Genomic DNA, 17,397 nt, shown 5'->3' on the forward strand with positions numbered 1-17,397 from the left:
CTTTGTTGTGTCACATTTCACTGCCTGTCGCTGTCGTGTTGCTAAATTTGCCAAGCTCTTTGCCACACAGCGAACAGGTCAAGCAAACCGAAGGGATTCCGGTCAGTTGAAAAATACAGGTAGTTTATGCGGTCACAAGAACAAGGAAAATGATTTTTGTCACCTCCACGGCAATGAAAATCAAGATCAATTTACATGTGAAAACATTTCTGTATTTTCATTACAGAAAAGTTTCACGTTGACACGACAACACTTGAAAATTATGTCTGCTTCCACTGGAAATGATGTAGTACATATGTCGGGCCAGTAGTGGATGCTGTTGTTTGTTTTTCTAATGAAACCACACACATACACACACATGCACGCGGAGAACAATACGCTATAAACATTAACAATGGTGAGTAGGCGGACATTTATATGGACGGACAACCAAGTTGGACAGCTATTATAGGTGACTCTCAACTATAAAACTATCAAGTCCCAGGAGAATATCGACTGGGAGTCATGGCACTCTGGAGAATTCCATTGTTGTTATTATCTGTCTCCTCATGCATGTGTAAAAGAACAAATGACTATGACCGTGGTGCACATCCTGCACAGTACCAGCGTTTCAGAAAAAAAAAAACGGTGTTACATAGAGACGGAGTCGGAATGCTTTCAAAAAGTTGGGTTTTCCCCCCCATTTCCAAGGAGATGGAGTGAGAACATTTTCAAAAAGTTATATTATCAGCGGCTCTGGACACCATTCTCATGTAAACGGACACCCAAAGAGTAGCGTAGGTTTTGCATTTTCATTTGAGGAGCCTGAGTGAAGCAGAGTTTTCAACACTCAAACAATGAGAGTGAAACTCACTCTATTAACTCTTAACTCACACTTTCTTTCTCCCTGTACAACTACACTTTGATGAATGCTCTCTGCAAACAATACACCTGTACCCTTTATCATGATCTTGCACCTTGTGTTGTCTACAATACAATGGGTTTTTACAGAAATGTGAAATTGTGTGTGAAAAGTGTCTGTTTTAAATTGATGCTATACTTACCCTCCGTCTACTTAATACCCTTAAGTTGCATTCCTTCCCCTTCCTTTCTGCTTCTGCAGCACAAATCACACCCTGTTGATAACTACATAACAATAAAGAATCGCCTTCACAATAGAAGCATTTAAACAGTTATTTGTCCTAATTGTTTGGTTTTGATACAGAAAGTGAAGTGATTCCAGAAATGTGTGGTTCATGTACATTTTTTTCTTCCCTAAGATCAATGGATCTTTGTTGCAAACGTTTACGTCTCACAAATGAGATGCGAGCGGAGTTTTCTCATTAATGATGCGTGCAAATCTTTTCTTGATGCAGATATTTGCCAATGCTTCAATTTGCTGCCGTTATAATAGTTGCACGTCAAATAAATCCCAGTATTCTTGAACATTTTAACTCTGTAACGTATGAATAACAGGTGCGTATACACATATCGTCAAAATATATAATGCAGCGTTCATATTGAGTTACCTTGTTATTGATTTGATATATAAATAGACCTCCAAAACTTAGTAGTCTAAATCATCTGTCCATTGTGTTTTCCAGCCATGCCTCTCGCAGCTCCTGCCCCTCCGAACAAAAGAAAGAAGGCCAGCAAGATCATCACCGACCTGACCCACATCAGCCAGAACGGTAAAACACAATCACAGCAACACAATTAAATCATAAAACAACATCCTGACCTATTGCATGTGGTTGTATGGCGACAACTGTGAAACGCACATTTGCACATGCTTGTAACAAGTATTGACAGAATATCCAACATGCAAGTGGCATGTCCTGCAGTCGTGAGGGTCATTATCAGGTGGCAGAGCGGCCACAAATCTGTCACCATCATAGGCCGCACAGAATACCAGACGCCGCCGCCAACTAAATTTGTTTGACACTGTGTGTTCGCAGCACTGAGCTGGAAGCAATACAAGTAGTAAAAATGTAGCCACGGCTCGGTATTAAACTCTTAAAGCGCAAAGCTAAATTCAGCCACAGATTTCAGAACATTAACACATTTTCCGACTGCCTGTTGCCTTCCTTTACAATATGTGGTCTTTCTGTTTGGCTACAATGACTGTTTATGTTTAGAACAAGCTTCTTCCGTTATTTATTTTTTTTCTTCCAAAGTCACATCTTGTGCAGCAGAATATTTATTTATTTATTTTTACTTATTGTCGGGAGGAGTCACGATCTCGTGAGAAACACAGCGTTGAATGCTGCTCTTTCTGCCAGACCCACCAGTTGGTCCATCTGTTCAAAGTCTTGCTGCGCAATCTAAAATTGTTCAATCTCAAAGTGCACCGCGTCTAAATATAGAGAAAAAGCCCCAAGTTTTCATGAGGAGACAGAAAACTGAGGATGTAATTTGAATAGATGAAAAGATGGTTTCTCAGATTTATGTATCTTTTTTACTTCTACATCTTAGTGTGAAATTGACATACAACACATCTCACTGTGTCTCACGTCTACGAGCATATTTATCAGACTGCAGCGTATAGTGGTGATCTCTAAACATACACAATGTACAACAACAATTAAAAAAAATAACCATGATGGGTCTAAAAGCAGATTGATCGAAATATTAAGCATTCAGTAGATTAAATTGTTGCTAAATGTTTAAACTATGACATTCGCATCATCATGCACAGTAAATGTGCACAAAATGAAGCACTGGGCACATTCACTTGTTTTTAAAAGCGCATTAATCAAACACCCTGTGAAATTGCTGTAACCTACACTGGGACACTCATATTATCCAGCGGAGTAAACACACACCAAATAAAACACTGCCCACACATATTAATGAGACTGCAGGCTGAGATGCTGTAACCTCCACTGGGCCGCTTGTGTCCAGGAAATATAACACAGCCTTGCACACAAGTACACACAAGTTAGAGATATTCCAAACAAACAAAAGGTTATCCTGAATGTGCTGCCATGCGGCGTATTTGAAAAAGCATCGCAACAACTCCAGTACATTTTCTCTATTGTCATGCACCTGTTGCGTAATGTGTCACGTTGAGAGCCCACCACAATATATTCCTTGCTAATCTCTGAACAGGAAATATCTGTCTTCCTCCATGCGTGCTTTTTTTTTTTTTACCCTCTGTTTTCTCTATCAACTCTCCTTCTATTGGCACATCTGTATCCAGTCACTCATTCCGGAGCTTATCCCGCTTATCCCTCATTTTGCTCCAGTTAATGCCCACACACACATCCATCATCATCCGCCGCCTCGGTGTCATCTCCACTGCTGTTCCCGCGCCACCGTCAGTCTGAGTGTCCGGTCCCTGCCTCCGTCAGTCCGTCCAGTTTCCTCCCAGTCAGCAGGAGGCTCTGGTTACACATTCCTCTGAATTAACACTCTAATCAATATCCCCATGGGAGAGCTCGCCCTCCTCAGTAACCTCGATTACTCTCTCTCTCTCTCTCTCTCTCCCCCTCTCTTTCACACACTTAACACACACCTACTTGTACAAGTCTGATTTATGAGGTACTGCTAACAGCTCTCTGCAGCATTGCATTGCCAACTCCCCGCTTTATAGACGTGTCCGTGTGAGCGTGTGTGCGAGTGTGAGTGTGTAGATGGGTTTATGGCTGAACTCCAGGTGTTATGAGTGATATCAGAGTGTATGTGGTGGATGAGAAGAGTGTTTTATGAGGAGCTCTGTGGACCAGTAAAATCCATCAGATCTCTCCATCACTGTAAGAGAGTAGAGGTGTGTGTGTGTGAGAGAGAGAGAGGGGGGGGGGGGCAGTGTGTTACAAGGATTTCCCCCCATAAACAGGTCTAACAGAAAACCTGCTGTGACTTTTCCTACATATTGCTTTGGCCCAATAATGCAGACAACTCCCATGGTTTCATGTGATCACAACTTCCAGCATCTCACAGCAGGCCCACCACTCATATTTATCACCGCGCCTACGACCCGGACGCCAAATGATGAAAGCATGCCCTTTACCAGCTTATACATCCGTCATTCAACATGGGAGATGTGGAGGGACGTAAACACACCTTTTAATTTACCAGATGGGCTCTGACAGTGCTGCAAAAAAACCTCCAATCCTCTGTTTCTTTATTGCTCTGAAATGGTTCACAGCATGAATCTTCACTGGAAGTGCAATTTATTTTATTCAAGTGGTTCAGGAGAAAAGTTATAAATAGCAATAATGTGTAGGTGATTATATAGTGATTTAGATGTATCCTTGCTGCATCAAGCTCAGGCGAATGTTTTTAGGCCGTGGAAGAAAAGCTGGAGGAAGTGAGCAGGGAGGGAATATAAGCTCACACAAAGACCCTTCAAACCCAACCTGGACTCAAACCGGGGGACATTCTTCCTGTGAGGCAAGAATGCAAACCACTACATCTCCTGAATGACACAGCGCCAGTTTAATTTAATGACCATTGCAAGCAGATATAAGGTATTTTCGAACAACTGCATGAAAACGCTTTATGAGGACCTCCAGTGGTTGTATTGATTATTACATGAGCAAAGTAGAGCAGGAAGGTTCAGATATTTGAGTCCAGCATGAAACCAGTAATACAATATTTATATGTTCTTTACATTACATTATAAATCATTTTCATACAATAAATGAAGCTGTTTGTATAAAACTAGTATCAATTCTTCTTTGTAGGTAAGTATGATTCAAAGGGAGTGTGACAATATGATCATTAGATAAATAGAAAAAACATAAAATACAGGGATGAAATGAGCTATGAAAGTGTAGATAGAAAAGTCTTTCAACAAAGATAAACAGGCTAAAATATAAGGAAGTGACAAAGCAAAAGCAAAATTGGAGAAGGAAAGAATATATCCACAAAAAACTTAATTAAAAAGACACAATACCCACATATAAAAATCTTAAGACATAACTAAATGAAAGTGTAGTAGTGTTTTACAAGTGTCCTCCTCAGCCCATCCTGTGTATGGTTATCACGACAAAAGAAATGTTCACTGGTGGTGGTCTCTACATAAAGTCTGTCATTAATATTAGGAGCAGGAATAAGATCAATGAGCCATTCAGTAATGCTGAAACCATTGAAAGCAGTCGCTCCTGCATTAATGTCCAGAAGCGATCGATCTCATGGCTTACTGATGATCCTTGAAGTTAATGCAGGGTCGTCAAATTTGCCTCTGTAACATAACAGCTGCTTTTATAATGTTGTGGGAGGAGGTAGGTATGGCATCCAGGGTGTGATAGCATGCCCTGCACATTTGTGGATTTTATTTTAAAAAGGAACTGATTTTTATGTATTATTATTATTATTATTATTATTATTATTTATTATTATTTGTTTTATACTGTATTTCAAGTTTGTTAATGAGTGGGCAACAATTTGAAATAGCTTATGCCACAAAGTCTAATTCTCAAAATTTGAAATTGTGTTGAATAAAACCGCAAAGACAATTCAAACTAAAGGCAGAGTTTATGGCAGTTTTTTTGTGTGCATTGAATTTGTGAGCCCATAAATCCAACATGTAGGATCCAGAATTGATCTGAAGGTTGTGTACAAATAACACGAGACGAATAGCGTTGTATTGAATAAACGTCTCTCTTTTCTCACCCTCCTTCTCCTCCTCCTCCTCCTCCTCCTCCTCCTCCTCCTCCTCCTCCATCAGATGACGAGTCAGACCCAGAGGCCTCTGAACTCAACCTGGGCACCAAGATCAAGACACCCAAGGATGTGATGCTGGAGGAGCTCACCCTGCTCAAGAACAAGGGGTCCAAGATGTTCAAGATGAGGCAGCAGAGGGTGGAGAAGTTCATTGTGTCCAACGAGAACTTGGTGAGAGCGCCGACCTCGAATGCAGCGGTTTGTTGTGTCGCGTGCGCTCAGATCAGATTATATCTCGTTTTTATCCTCCAGCAGAACCTCCAAAACCTGCTGATGTCCCCTCCTCCGATTCCACCAAAGCCCGAGAAGCCAAAAGAAGAAAGTAGGAACAGATTTTTCTTCTTCTTCTTTTTTTTTTTGCTCTTCAAATCTGTTTAAGGTTTGCTTTTATTCTCTTAATCTATTCCCCCTGCTTTTCGATGCCCGTGCGTCTCAGAGGTGGAGGAAATCGTGGACGAGGGGGCAGATAGAGAGAAGAGGAGGAAGGAGTACGTACGCACGTATGTGTCGCCGTGGGAAAAGGCCATGAGGGACAACGAGGAGCTGAAAGCCACCATGAGGGCTTCCATGCCGGGACCCATCCAGATCCACCCAGACCTGCCTGAGTACAAGAGCTTCAACAAGTACAGAGACACGCAAACACACGTCACATTTCAACATTTCAGCTTGCAACTTTTCGTAGGAAAGAATTAAGAGTGATTTCGGGAACTATTTTTGGCCCCGATCATAAAAGTTGCCATTCATAAAGACAGATTGCTGAATAAGCAGGCTTTTCCATTACGGGGAGAACTCAGCAAGAAAGTCTCCAGTTAAAATATGGGCTTTCGTTATGTTTTTATATTCTTCCTGGATAAGAGTGCATGTTTTTTTTAAGAAGTCTGGTTTCCTCCCACAGTGAAAATAAATGAAAAAAATTCTAAAATGGCTTAAAAAAAACACCCTGTAAATACTAGAGTTTCTAAAGGAAATAAATGAAATGGGGAAAAAAAAATGTACAAAATTGTTAAAACAGCTAATATGTTAAATACGCTTATAAAGAAATGCTGAAAAAGAGGAGTGACACTGATAAAATCAGGCATAAAAACAGGTCAAATGTAATGAAACGTTTGCATCCTGACTTGTAATTGAAGCTTCCTAAATACAACATAAGACACAGTTTGTGTTTGTTTGTGTATCAAAACTATATATGAGACTTTATAAGGCGCGTCAGCCTAACCCTCATCCTAAAGGCTAAACATGGTTTGCACTTCCAGTTAAATCCGATTTGGTGGAAAATGACTCTTTTGCTCGTAAAAGCTGCAGACTAAATAATAATGACGAAATCAAAATCACGCATTTGTAACGCTTCGAACCTGTTTGATGCAAACCGTGAGCAAATCCTGAGCAAATCCACCGCTCCCTCCCATTTATCCTCCTTCCCTACGCAGGACGGCGCTGCCATACGGCGGCTACGACAAGGCATCCAAGATGCTGACCTTCGAGCTCCCAGAGCTCAGCGCCACCGCCGAGGAGCCAGAGCCTCTGCCCTCCCTGCAGGCCGACATCCGCTCGCGCCCGTCGTTCAACCGCACGCCCATTGGCTGGATCTGCAGCGAGGACAACTCACACATCCACATGGACCTGGACGCCATCCCTTTCGACGGAGAGACAGATGACCTGTGAACACGCATGCAGGCACGAGCGCGTTTACAGCACAAGTAGCCTGAAACACACACAAAAAGAATACACTGACATGCGAGTGTCTCTGTGAAAACGAGAGGCAGATCATAATTTACACCAAAGACACGATAATATAAGCAGTGCAAGAACTGCTGAGGCATCATTGAGCACACACTGATACGTACTTTATTTGCATGGAAATTAAATTAAGCGCCGTTATTCTGAAACGACCTGATGGAGTGAAGTATTTCCCCGAGTCTCCTGTGTGCCCGCCGTCCCCTTTTCCCTCAATAAATATGTATGAGGCTCACTAAGGTTTTTGCTCATTATGAACTCATGTATGCACTGTGTGAATAGAAGAAAGAGAAAGAAAGAAAAAAAAAAAAGCACTCTGCACTCTTAAAACAATGTATCTGTGCAATAAACCTCCCCCTTTACAGAACGCCCAGCAGCTTTCATTTCATGCTTATCCTGGGGAATTCATAACTGTGGGAAAACGACTGCGTCTCAAATGGTCCCTTGTTAGTGTTTTTCTTTCATCAGACTTCACTCGCTTGTCCTCATTTCACTGGACTGTAAAATCCTCCGCGCATCATGAGCTGTGTGACTTTATCTGCTGATGAATAAAGAAAAGAAAAGCTGAACGAGCTTGAAAGTCGCCGAAAAGCCCATGATTGCATCTCGAGCCACAGATTATCTTGTTTACCACCCGGAACTTTTACATTTGACAATCGACTGTAACAAAGATATGGCCCAAAACAACAACTCAAATATATTAAATTCAAATTGAAGCCTTGAATAGATGACATATATTCAACTCGATTTCTAATATACGTGCGTCTTTTAAGTCAATGCAATAGGTTAGTTTTGCATTCTGTTTTCCTCACACAAAGCAGCACAGGTTGGTTGAATGGTGGATTTTCTTGCATTCATTACATTGGAAGTGTTAATTTGGTGTCACTACTGTACAGAGAGCCTTGGCAGCTTAAACTGTAGACGAATGTTTCCACGGGAAGCCTTTTCACAAAGTCACAACTCAACCCCGAGCACTACCAGGTAAGGAAACATACTTAGAGACTTGTCTGGTTATATTTATTTAAAAAAAAAATGCACAAATGGATACCTATGTGATTATTGTATGGAAACAGGGGTTTGACATGAGGATCCTCGTGATGCATGTTCACTGATGCTCCAGTCAAGTAAATAGTATCAAATACTAGAAATGAAATGAAATATTTTGGAAATAAACACTGCATTGAATACAAATTTAATGTGTGACGAACACAAATATTGTTTATCTGCCTGAGGAAAGGATTTTAGTTTATTTTCAAACTTTGAGCTGTCAGTTGGGATTCAAATGTAGAGATACATTTAAAAAAAGAAATTCTATTAATCTCACACTCTTTTAATATAGCGTGTGTTGCACAATAACTGTCCGTGTGGACAAAGTTTTGATGGTTTTTTGTGGTAATATATTTAACGCATTTGAGGTATTCCTAATGTTTAACTTACAAATAAGACATATAAATGTCCAGGGTGTTAATTTGAACTCCTTCTATGTTGCATCGTGATGCGGACATGGACAATTTTGCATTGATGCAGCGACAAAACAGATTTTAATAGCTAATATAATTTACCATGGAAATTTACTGGAAACATTCAACGGATTTACCAGAAATTTTCCAACAGTTCTTGTGCCGGTAAAACTTTCCCTGTTTGTTTGTTCTTTCTGTGGGTGTGTTTTCTTTTCCCAGCCAGTCTGGTCTATTTCCCTGTTTATTACTCTGGAGGGGTGAGTGTGTGGGTGTGTGTGTGTGTGTGCGTGTGTGTGTTTGCCCTGTGCTGGAGTGCTGACCTGTCCAAGGTGCACCTTTTACCTTCACCCACAGTTCAACTGGGATCAGGTCCAGTTGGATAAAACAGATCGATCAATAGATCTATTGGTTTTTATCTGATGTCCTTTCAGTCCACTCCACTGTTGTCAAAGAAAACATCACCTGCTTGCTCTCGTCACAAATGGCACCCAGTGGCAGCCATAATTATTTGTGCTTATAGCCTTTCCACCTGCCAAAGCAATTAACAGATTTTTGACCTTGACTAAATGTCAATAAACATTTTCATGCTCATGCAGGAGATCCCCCCCCTCCTCTCTCCTCTCTCCTCTGCACCCATGCTGCTCAGCTAAATGGTGTCTGCATGACCTCTCACCTGCTCTATGAATAGTGAGTGTGTGCAAACTGGAGCTGGCAGAACATGAACAGATGTCCTCTGCACGTCGCTGCCAGCGGGACACATGTGACAGTCAAGATCTGTATGTTAAAAAAAAAACTAAAAAACATTGAGAAACATCACACACACACACACACACACACGCACGCACACACACACACACACACACACACACACACACACACACACACACACACACACACACACACACGCACAAGCACACGCGCTCAGGTAAAGAACAGGATGACGTCACCGCCGTGTGCTCGCACTCCTCTTGCATCGCGCCCGAAAGGCGGCGGCATCGGGCCGGACAAACCGGGCCGATAAGACAGCGACGTCACACGTGGTGGGGGGGAGTGGAGTGTATGTGCGCGTGCGTGTGTGCGTGTGCGCGTGAGAGAGGAAAGGGGGGGGGTGGGGGGGGGGGGGGTACGGCACGGTATCGCGAGAGCCGCGTGCAGCGACCGCAGCGCTGGATGGATGGCGCTGGTGGGGGCTGGATGAGTCCACGGCTCGCCCTCTTCTCCCGTTAAATCACACGGTCGGACACGCGATCGGACGGAGACTGGCGGTGACAGCAGCCGGGGTGAGTGGAACTAAAAACTACACAAAACATGCACGCATCGCACCGCAACACACCGCACGCGCTTACAGAGTTCTGGAGGAGGAGGAGGAGGAGGGGGGGCATGAGGAGGGGGACTCACATGTGAGCGCACCGGACGGAGTAGGTGTGTGTGTGTGTGTGTGTCTTAAAAATGTGTGTGAGGGAGGGGGGGCCAGGCAGCGTGTCGGCCAGATGTGAACCACCTCTCCAGATGCGCTCCGGTGACAGTCTACGAGGATGGCTGTCATTTTTTTTTTTGGGGGGGGGGATTTGTTCTCCATCTCTGTAATAATAACGGTGACGATCGCCGCTCTCCTCAGCGGGGGAGCCGGGGATCGCCCCCCCCGTTGCTCCGTGCGCTGTCACTTTCATTCCCTGAGCCTATCAGGTGGTCTCGGGTCGGTAATTCCTCGCTGCGCAGCTGCGCTCCCTCGTGCTGCCGCTTTACGTCGCCCACCCTTCCCCGTTGCACGGTGCAGTTACAGGTGTTATTAAGGATTGTAACCCCCCCCACCACCACCCCCCACTCCTGCCCCCCCGGTGTGCGTCTCTGCTTTTGGCACTGTTTTGGTGGACTTGTTGATGGATGGCCGGGGAGACCGCAGCCTTTAACCGCGGCGGATTCACGCGCCGCTGTCACCGCTCCCCCGAGGTTGGGGGTTGTGGGTGGGGGACGCCGCTCCGGTGGTGGTAATTTAATGTTGCGGCTTCGATCCGCGTGATTGACGACTTTGGCCCGCATCATCATCCAGAACCCCCCCCTCCAACCATCACACCCCCCCCCGCGCCGTCACAGTATAGAGACGGTGACACAGCTCTCTGCTGCGTGCCTCCGGCGCACGCACGTGCACCCTTCTAAAAAAAAAAAAAAAAAAGGAGCGTGCCAGCCGCCCCCTCATTTCCATTAATCAAGACAAGGGAGGCTCACTGAAACGCTCTTATCAATGCACCTCATGCTTTCTTTTAGAAACAATCCTCCAGACCTGTGAAATGTCCATTCAGGTGTTTTTTGACGCGCCTGTCTGCGGGCTGCACTGTGGGTGTGTGCCCCCCCTTTGTGGAGTTTCCACGTTCTTCCCCAGTCCTGATTGGTGATCATGAGTTTCTCACGTGTGTGTGTGTGTCAACCATTGTTGAACCGGTGACCTGTCCCGTAATGTGCAACCCCTGATGTGGATAGAAGAGCAAATGGAGATCGATGGGAGGCCACTCTGCAGGTCCGCAACCTTTTCAAGCCATTTTTTTTTTTTTGTTTGTTTCGAACGATCAAATGTAATCCATTTAACCTTCAAAATTAAGACGAATCCCTGCTCACAAACTTGTATGTAAGCCAAAACCGAAGTTTATGTTGCATTGAAAAAAAGAAAAGAAAAAAAAAGTCATTGTCAAATCAGTCTTTTTCTGAAAGGGGACTTATTGACTATATGTAATATTAAAACATTCAAAGCACCATTTATTAACGCTGTTTGCCAGAGAGGAGTCTCTCTGAGAGTTTGTTTGCTGTGCAAGAAAAAGAAGTTAATAAAAAAAGAAAGAAGAAGAAATAAGCTTCTTTGAAGCTGCGGGGAGCCACTACAGAGGGGCTGAGGAGCCTGCTGAGGTCCCCAACAGTCCCAGTGTGTGATTACATCACGGTTTGGAGTCGAGATCAGATCATCAGCTAAAATCAAGACCAGGTCAAAACCCTGCTGGATTGCTTGAGCTCTTTAAAGTGGTGTTTGACTTCAAATCGGCACCCCCCTAATTGAAAACGCTGCTTCATGTCATTTTTCTTTTGGAAAGGCAGATTTCAGCTTCCTCCATCACTGCTACTTTCAAACGAGCTTGTCGGTGGTTGGAAACTTTGTGTGGAGTTTGCATGTTGTTCCTGTGAGTGCATCGGTTTCCTCTGGTTCCCTCAGTCCGAAATCATGCACTGGATGATGATCAGTGTCTCGAAAATTGCAAATCACTCATCAGCTGCAATCGGTATTCGCACTCCACACCATCCTACATTTGTTTTGGCCCGTGAAGGCTCGTCCTGACTTTGAGTTCTCACCTTCACCCCGAACCAAAGTCTCAACCCACGAAAACAGAGGCTTCACCTTGTAGGATGGATGGGCCGACGTTGCGGAGAATACAAACGAGGCGCGCGGCCGCGATTCTGCACCCTCGTCCTCCAAACCGAGCCCAAATGTCGCCTTGACATTTAAGTCGGACTTCTCATCAGGTTGAGTTTTAGAGATGAAACACTTTGGAAAGCAGCACATTGAACTGGAGCTTCTTTACGGGGGTTAGTAAAAGCAAATAGGTGTTTGTCCGTGTATATGTGTGCCAGCTTAGTTTAAAAACACCACTTTTTCTACTCTTCCTGCTGCATTTTAGCTGCAAAGACATGCCAGAACCGAGGCCTGACTTCCTTATGGGAGTGTTATTTAGTTTCGATTGGTATTACTTGAATTCGCAAATCAATTAGGGCAGCTTACCGCATTTTCCAGACTGTGCTTCCGGTTCTTCAGGTCAAAATAGCTTAATACAGATTTAAAAAAGAACAGAAAACACCATTTAGGACCACTAGATGTCACTATATGTCAACAGAACGCTACAGTCCCATAAAAAAAACCTCCTCCATTACTGTGTCTACCTGACAGCGAGCTAAATATCGCCAAAAAAAGTGATAAAACTTCATCAACCTGAAACTGAACAATAGAAAGAAAGATTGTAGTTTGTGAAAAAAAAAACAACTTGTTAGGTTTGCTGCAGAAATCCAGAGAAACTGTTAACGGTGATGAAAAAAAACGAAGAAGACTGCTTATGGGCTAAAAGCTGAGGAATTAATCCACAGGACGTCACTGATGGTGCAGTTTCTTCTGTGCACAGGGAAATAAGTGCAACTTGTATGTTTGTTTGTTTTTTTTTCTTCTTCATGATGCATCTTACACAGACGCGGCTTCTGCTCGGGTGCGACGATTCAGCGACTATTCAGCATTCACAAAGAAGCCGTGTTTTATTTCTGAGCTATTGGTTGGAAATAAAACCTGACAATTCACTTTGTGCAGATAAATTGTCGTGTGATGAAACACTTTGAAAGACAAGTCTATTAAATTCACTAATTGGTTTAAATCCTCTGAGTGTTGCTCTTCAGACGCGTGCTGGTCGTGTATGACTGATCCTGACTGGAGTCTCGAGGGCGGCGGGTCGGTGTGTCTGCGGGGGAGGGGGGGGGGGTTCTTCACTGGTGTAGAAGTATTGCCAGTTCAGCTAAAGCGTTTCTGCCTGAGCGGATCGGGCCGGGTCCACATGCACGGGATTATAAAAGGGCCGAGGTATACGGAGGAGCAGATTAAGCAGACGACGGAGGAGAAGAAGAAGAAGAAGAAGAAGAAGAAGAAATGAAAAGGCGCGCTCACGCCACGTGTCTCCTCTGACCTTTAACATCCGTCGGAGTGCTCGCTCTTTCCTTCCACGTTAGCGATTTCCTTTGACAAGTGGTTGTTTGTTTAATCCAATTTATGCCACTTATTACCTTTCCATCCTTTCCACTTCTTTACGTCCCTCCACTTTCCTTTGTTGGTCATTTTTGTCCTCTTTTTGTTTTCTAAGCTTGATCGTCTATTTTTTTTATTTCCTTTCCTTTCCTTTCCTCTCCTTTCCTCTCCTCTCCCCTCCTCTCCTCTCTCCACCGCTTTATCACCCCAAAACTCTAACATGAACTGCAAAACCCCCATGACTTCAGCGTGCATCACAAATCAGGATGGTTATGTAATAACCAAAATATTACGCAAATTTTCACTCCTCTTTTTGTTTTCTTCTAATAGGGTTCCGTGTGCACTGTGTATCACCGTTATAATGGCTTGCATCTAGGTTATGTGCGTGTGTGTGCATGTGCTCCATATTCATATGCACACGCACGAGGTGTGTGAGTGTGTGTGTGTCTGAGCGTGAGAGCATGCATGCGTGCAATTACATGTGTGTTCTCGCATGTATATTTTAATATTACAGTGTCTGAGTGCAGGAATGACCTTGAAGCTTTGCTTGCAAAAAAAAAAAAAAATCCCACTCTCGGTAATGTGCTCACACATGCCGCTGCACGTGTGTCTGGCGATTGTTCGCACACATTCACGAAACACACAAATATGACTTCTCCTGAAATTCCAAGTGGGAAAGAGCGGGGGAAGAACGAGGAGCACAGAGGGGAGGATGAACTCTGGGCTCTCCCTATTGTCAGCCAGGGCTATTTGAAGTTACACATAACCCAGTTAGAGGGAAACCACTGTGCGTATGTCTGTGTGTGTGTGTGTGTGTGTGTGTGTGTGTGTGTGTGTGTGTGTGTGTGTGTGTGTGTGTGTGTGTGTGCGAGCACATGCATGTGAAGTTTTTGGAAACTGAAGCAAAAGAGACAGAGATGAATGGGTGAAGGAGTGGAGAGAGTGAATGAGAATGGAAAATAGAGGTCAATGGAAGAAAGTGTGAGAGAGAGAGAGAGAAGGAGAGAGAGAGAGAGAGAGAGAAGGAGAGAGAGGGCAGGAATTAAGTGAATGAGAGGAGAAGGGAGAAAGTGCAGGCGAAGAAACGAGACACAAAGCGAGCGCCCACAGTTTCTGAAGGATCAAAGCTTCTTTCTTTTGCAGGGATATATATATAAATATACTTCTCGCCTTTTTGTTTGCTGGAGAGAGGTGGTGGGCGGGGCGGGAGAGACGGCCCATTGTCCTCAGGGACAGTATCGGCTCTTTGTTCGGCTTGCTTGACACCGGCGTCACTGTCACCAATCCACACTTACAAACAGCAGAGTGACAGGGAAAGAGAGAGACGGTCCGCATGACATCCAAACTCCAAAATAGTAGCATTTTATTTTCCTTTCTGCTCTGGGGTTACAATTGTGGAATGCGTTCCTCACGGCAGAGAAGAATCAAGCAGGGTCATAGAATGGGAAACAAATGGGTGTAATGAGGATTGGGCATGATGTTGACCTGAGGAATTACTGTAGAGGACTTTGAACAAGCCGAGGCGGCGAAAGAAAACAAGGAAAACGTGTGCGTTTGAAGGTATAAGACAAACATTTCAAAACCGTAACCACTCGTATAGATTCATCCATTTGCTTTTTGTGTGTTTTGCAATATGATTTCAGCAAAATGTGTGTTTGGTCGTCTTCTTTGCACGCCCTTAAGCCTGCTTTTTAAATGGTCCCACACAGATGAGGAACATGCATTTGTGGGATGAGCAATAAAGTTGAGTATATGTTAGAGGAACAACATTAATCTGTATATATGGTCAACAGAGTTCACTTATATAGGGCTAGTCTATCCATTGCAACTTTGAGGTTCAGTGTCTCGCTCAAGGACACCGACATATGAACGGACGAAATATAATCATCCAATTGAAAGACATCCTTGTCTATCAAGTAGTTTCTTTCTTCTTTACAAAATAAAAGCCGTTGGTAGAATCAACCTGGCCCGCGCACAACCCCCAACCTCAATCCCATCCAACACCTTCGTCATGGCGGCGATCCAGTCCTCGTCGCCCGGCGGTGGCCGACCTCACTAATGCTCTTGCAGCTGAATGGGAACAAATCTCTTCAGCCAGGATCCAAAATATGAAGAGCCTGAAACCAGATTAAGAAAAAAAAATAAATAAATACCGTAACAGCGGAACATTAACGTTCTTCGTTGGTGGAGGAAGAAGAATGCAGGGAAAATGTCACACTGCTGTGATATTCTCATAATTGTGGCCGTTTTAAAGCTGTGCTTAGTAACTCAGGCTGTGGAGTCCCCAGAGGTTGCGGCATAAATCAATAGCACAACAAATGGGAACATGCACTGTTTCCTTTCATAAACTGTTTATTTATCCCTAATTGCTTTTTTTTTTTTTTTTTAACCGTAACATACGGGGAAGTTAAAAACAAAAAACAAAAAAACAAATGTTTGTGCCAATGAAATATTAATGATGAACATTCTTTTTTCTTAATTTGAATAATACACCATCCTAAGTCCGACTAGAACACTGTGCAGGATGCAGAGAAACAGAGAATATGATGCAGATTTTTTTTTACAGCCGATACAGGAACCTCACTCTTTTCACGCGAAATCACGGTGAAAATCGAAAACGGAAACACCTCGATTGTGTCGCCCTCCAAAAGCGCAGGGAGGCGTAAATGGAGTGGAAGCGAGAGCTCGGAAACACGAGCGGCGGGGGGGGGGGGGAAACGTGTGAAGGCGGCTTCATCCGCGTGTCATGTGCACCACCTCGGCTGATGGAGAGGCGGGATGGCAGGCCCGTATGAAAGGGTGTTTTTCAACGAAACGTTGACATTAATCGCGGCGATGTGAATCAGAGAGGAGGCGCCACGGTGCACCGGGGACCAAACAGGCTGTGGAGCCATCCTTCAGATTCTGTCCTGAGATAAACTCTTGCATGTCACCGCGTGAACTCGAGGGGAGGGGGGGGGGGTCAAGCAACGGGGGGTGAGAGAAGGAAAGCAGGGGAGAAGGGAGGTGGGGAAAATGCACACATGCACAAATGATAGCAATAGGATGTGTTTCTGATCAGGGTTTTACCTGTGCTGGTCTGTCCAGGATGTACTTTCCCCGCATTCGTCCGATCGTCATCTGGAAATGGCTCCAGATCCCGAGTGGGATAGAAGATGGATGATAATGATAATATCGTACCCTGGTTGCCGTAGTGGCGAGATTCGTATTAAGAGCAGCGTTACAGTGAGATCATATGAGAGACAGCTGTGCGTCCTCAATGCTCCCAGCTGTTCCCCCCCCCCCCCCCCACCGACTGCTATCGATCCACAAGTAATCATCTGCTGTCACACTGATACACACTTACACTCACACACGAGCCACAGCGTTCAAGTCTTCCACCTCCAGTCTTGTCATTGTAAAGCTGGTGGATTCTTTTTGCCTTTATGAAGGGCTTTTTCAAAGTTTCCGAACTCGTTACCGTTACAGACGCTCTCGTCCACTCTCGCAATTGTCTCTCGATAATTATCCCTCGCGTGTCTCAGTCGTGGCAGAAAGGCTTGATTAGTAATCAACTTTAAACTGGTAACATCATCAAACATCTCTGTCATTTGTTAAAGAAGCTCTTGTGGGTCCGTTTTACAGAATGTTTAATTCCAACATAAAGAAATTGTATTTTGAGCATATTCATTTAAAAAAGTAAATATATTCAAAACAGAATTGAATGCATATCTGTGAGGTGAGAGTGCCCGCCACAAACCCGCCGCCATGGGCCTCACCTCAGCATCACATGTGGATAATCTCAACCAC

General features: G+C 44.1%; 1 protein-coding gene across 1 annotated transcript; it reads left to right on the top strand.

Annotated features, from left to right (window-relative positions):
- Positions 1-1,585: 1,585 nt before the first annotated feature.
- On the top strand, positions 1,586-7,311 carry myoz1b (myozenin 1b; the record flags this gene model as incomplete). Its single annotated transcript, XM_080517856.1, has 5 exons — positions 1,586-1,670; positions 5,654-5,820; positions 5,902-5,971; positions 6,086-6,272; positions 7,077-7,311. 5 exons carry the CDS (start codon positions 1,586-1,588, stop codon positions 7,309-7,311), a joined length of 744 nt encoding a protein of 247 aa, XP_080373982.1.
- Between the last annotated feature and the right edge of the window lie 10,086 nt (positions 7,312-17,397).

This window comes from Blennius ocellaris, assembly GCF_963422515.1.
Source record: "Blennius ocellaris genome assembly, chromosome: 21".
Taxonomy (NCBI): Eukaryota; Metazoa; Chordata; class Actinopteri; order Blenniiformes; family Blenniidae; genus Blennius; species Blennius ocellaris.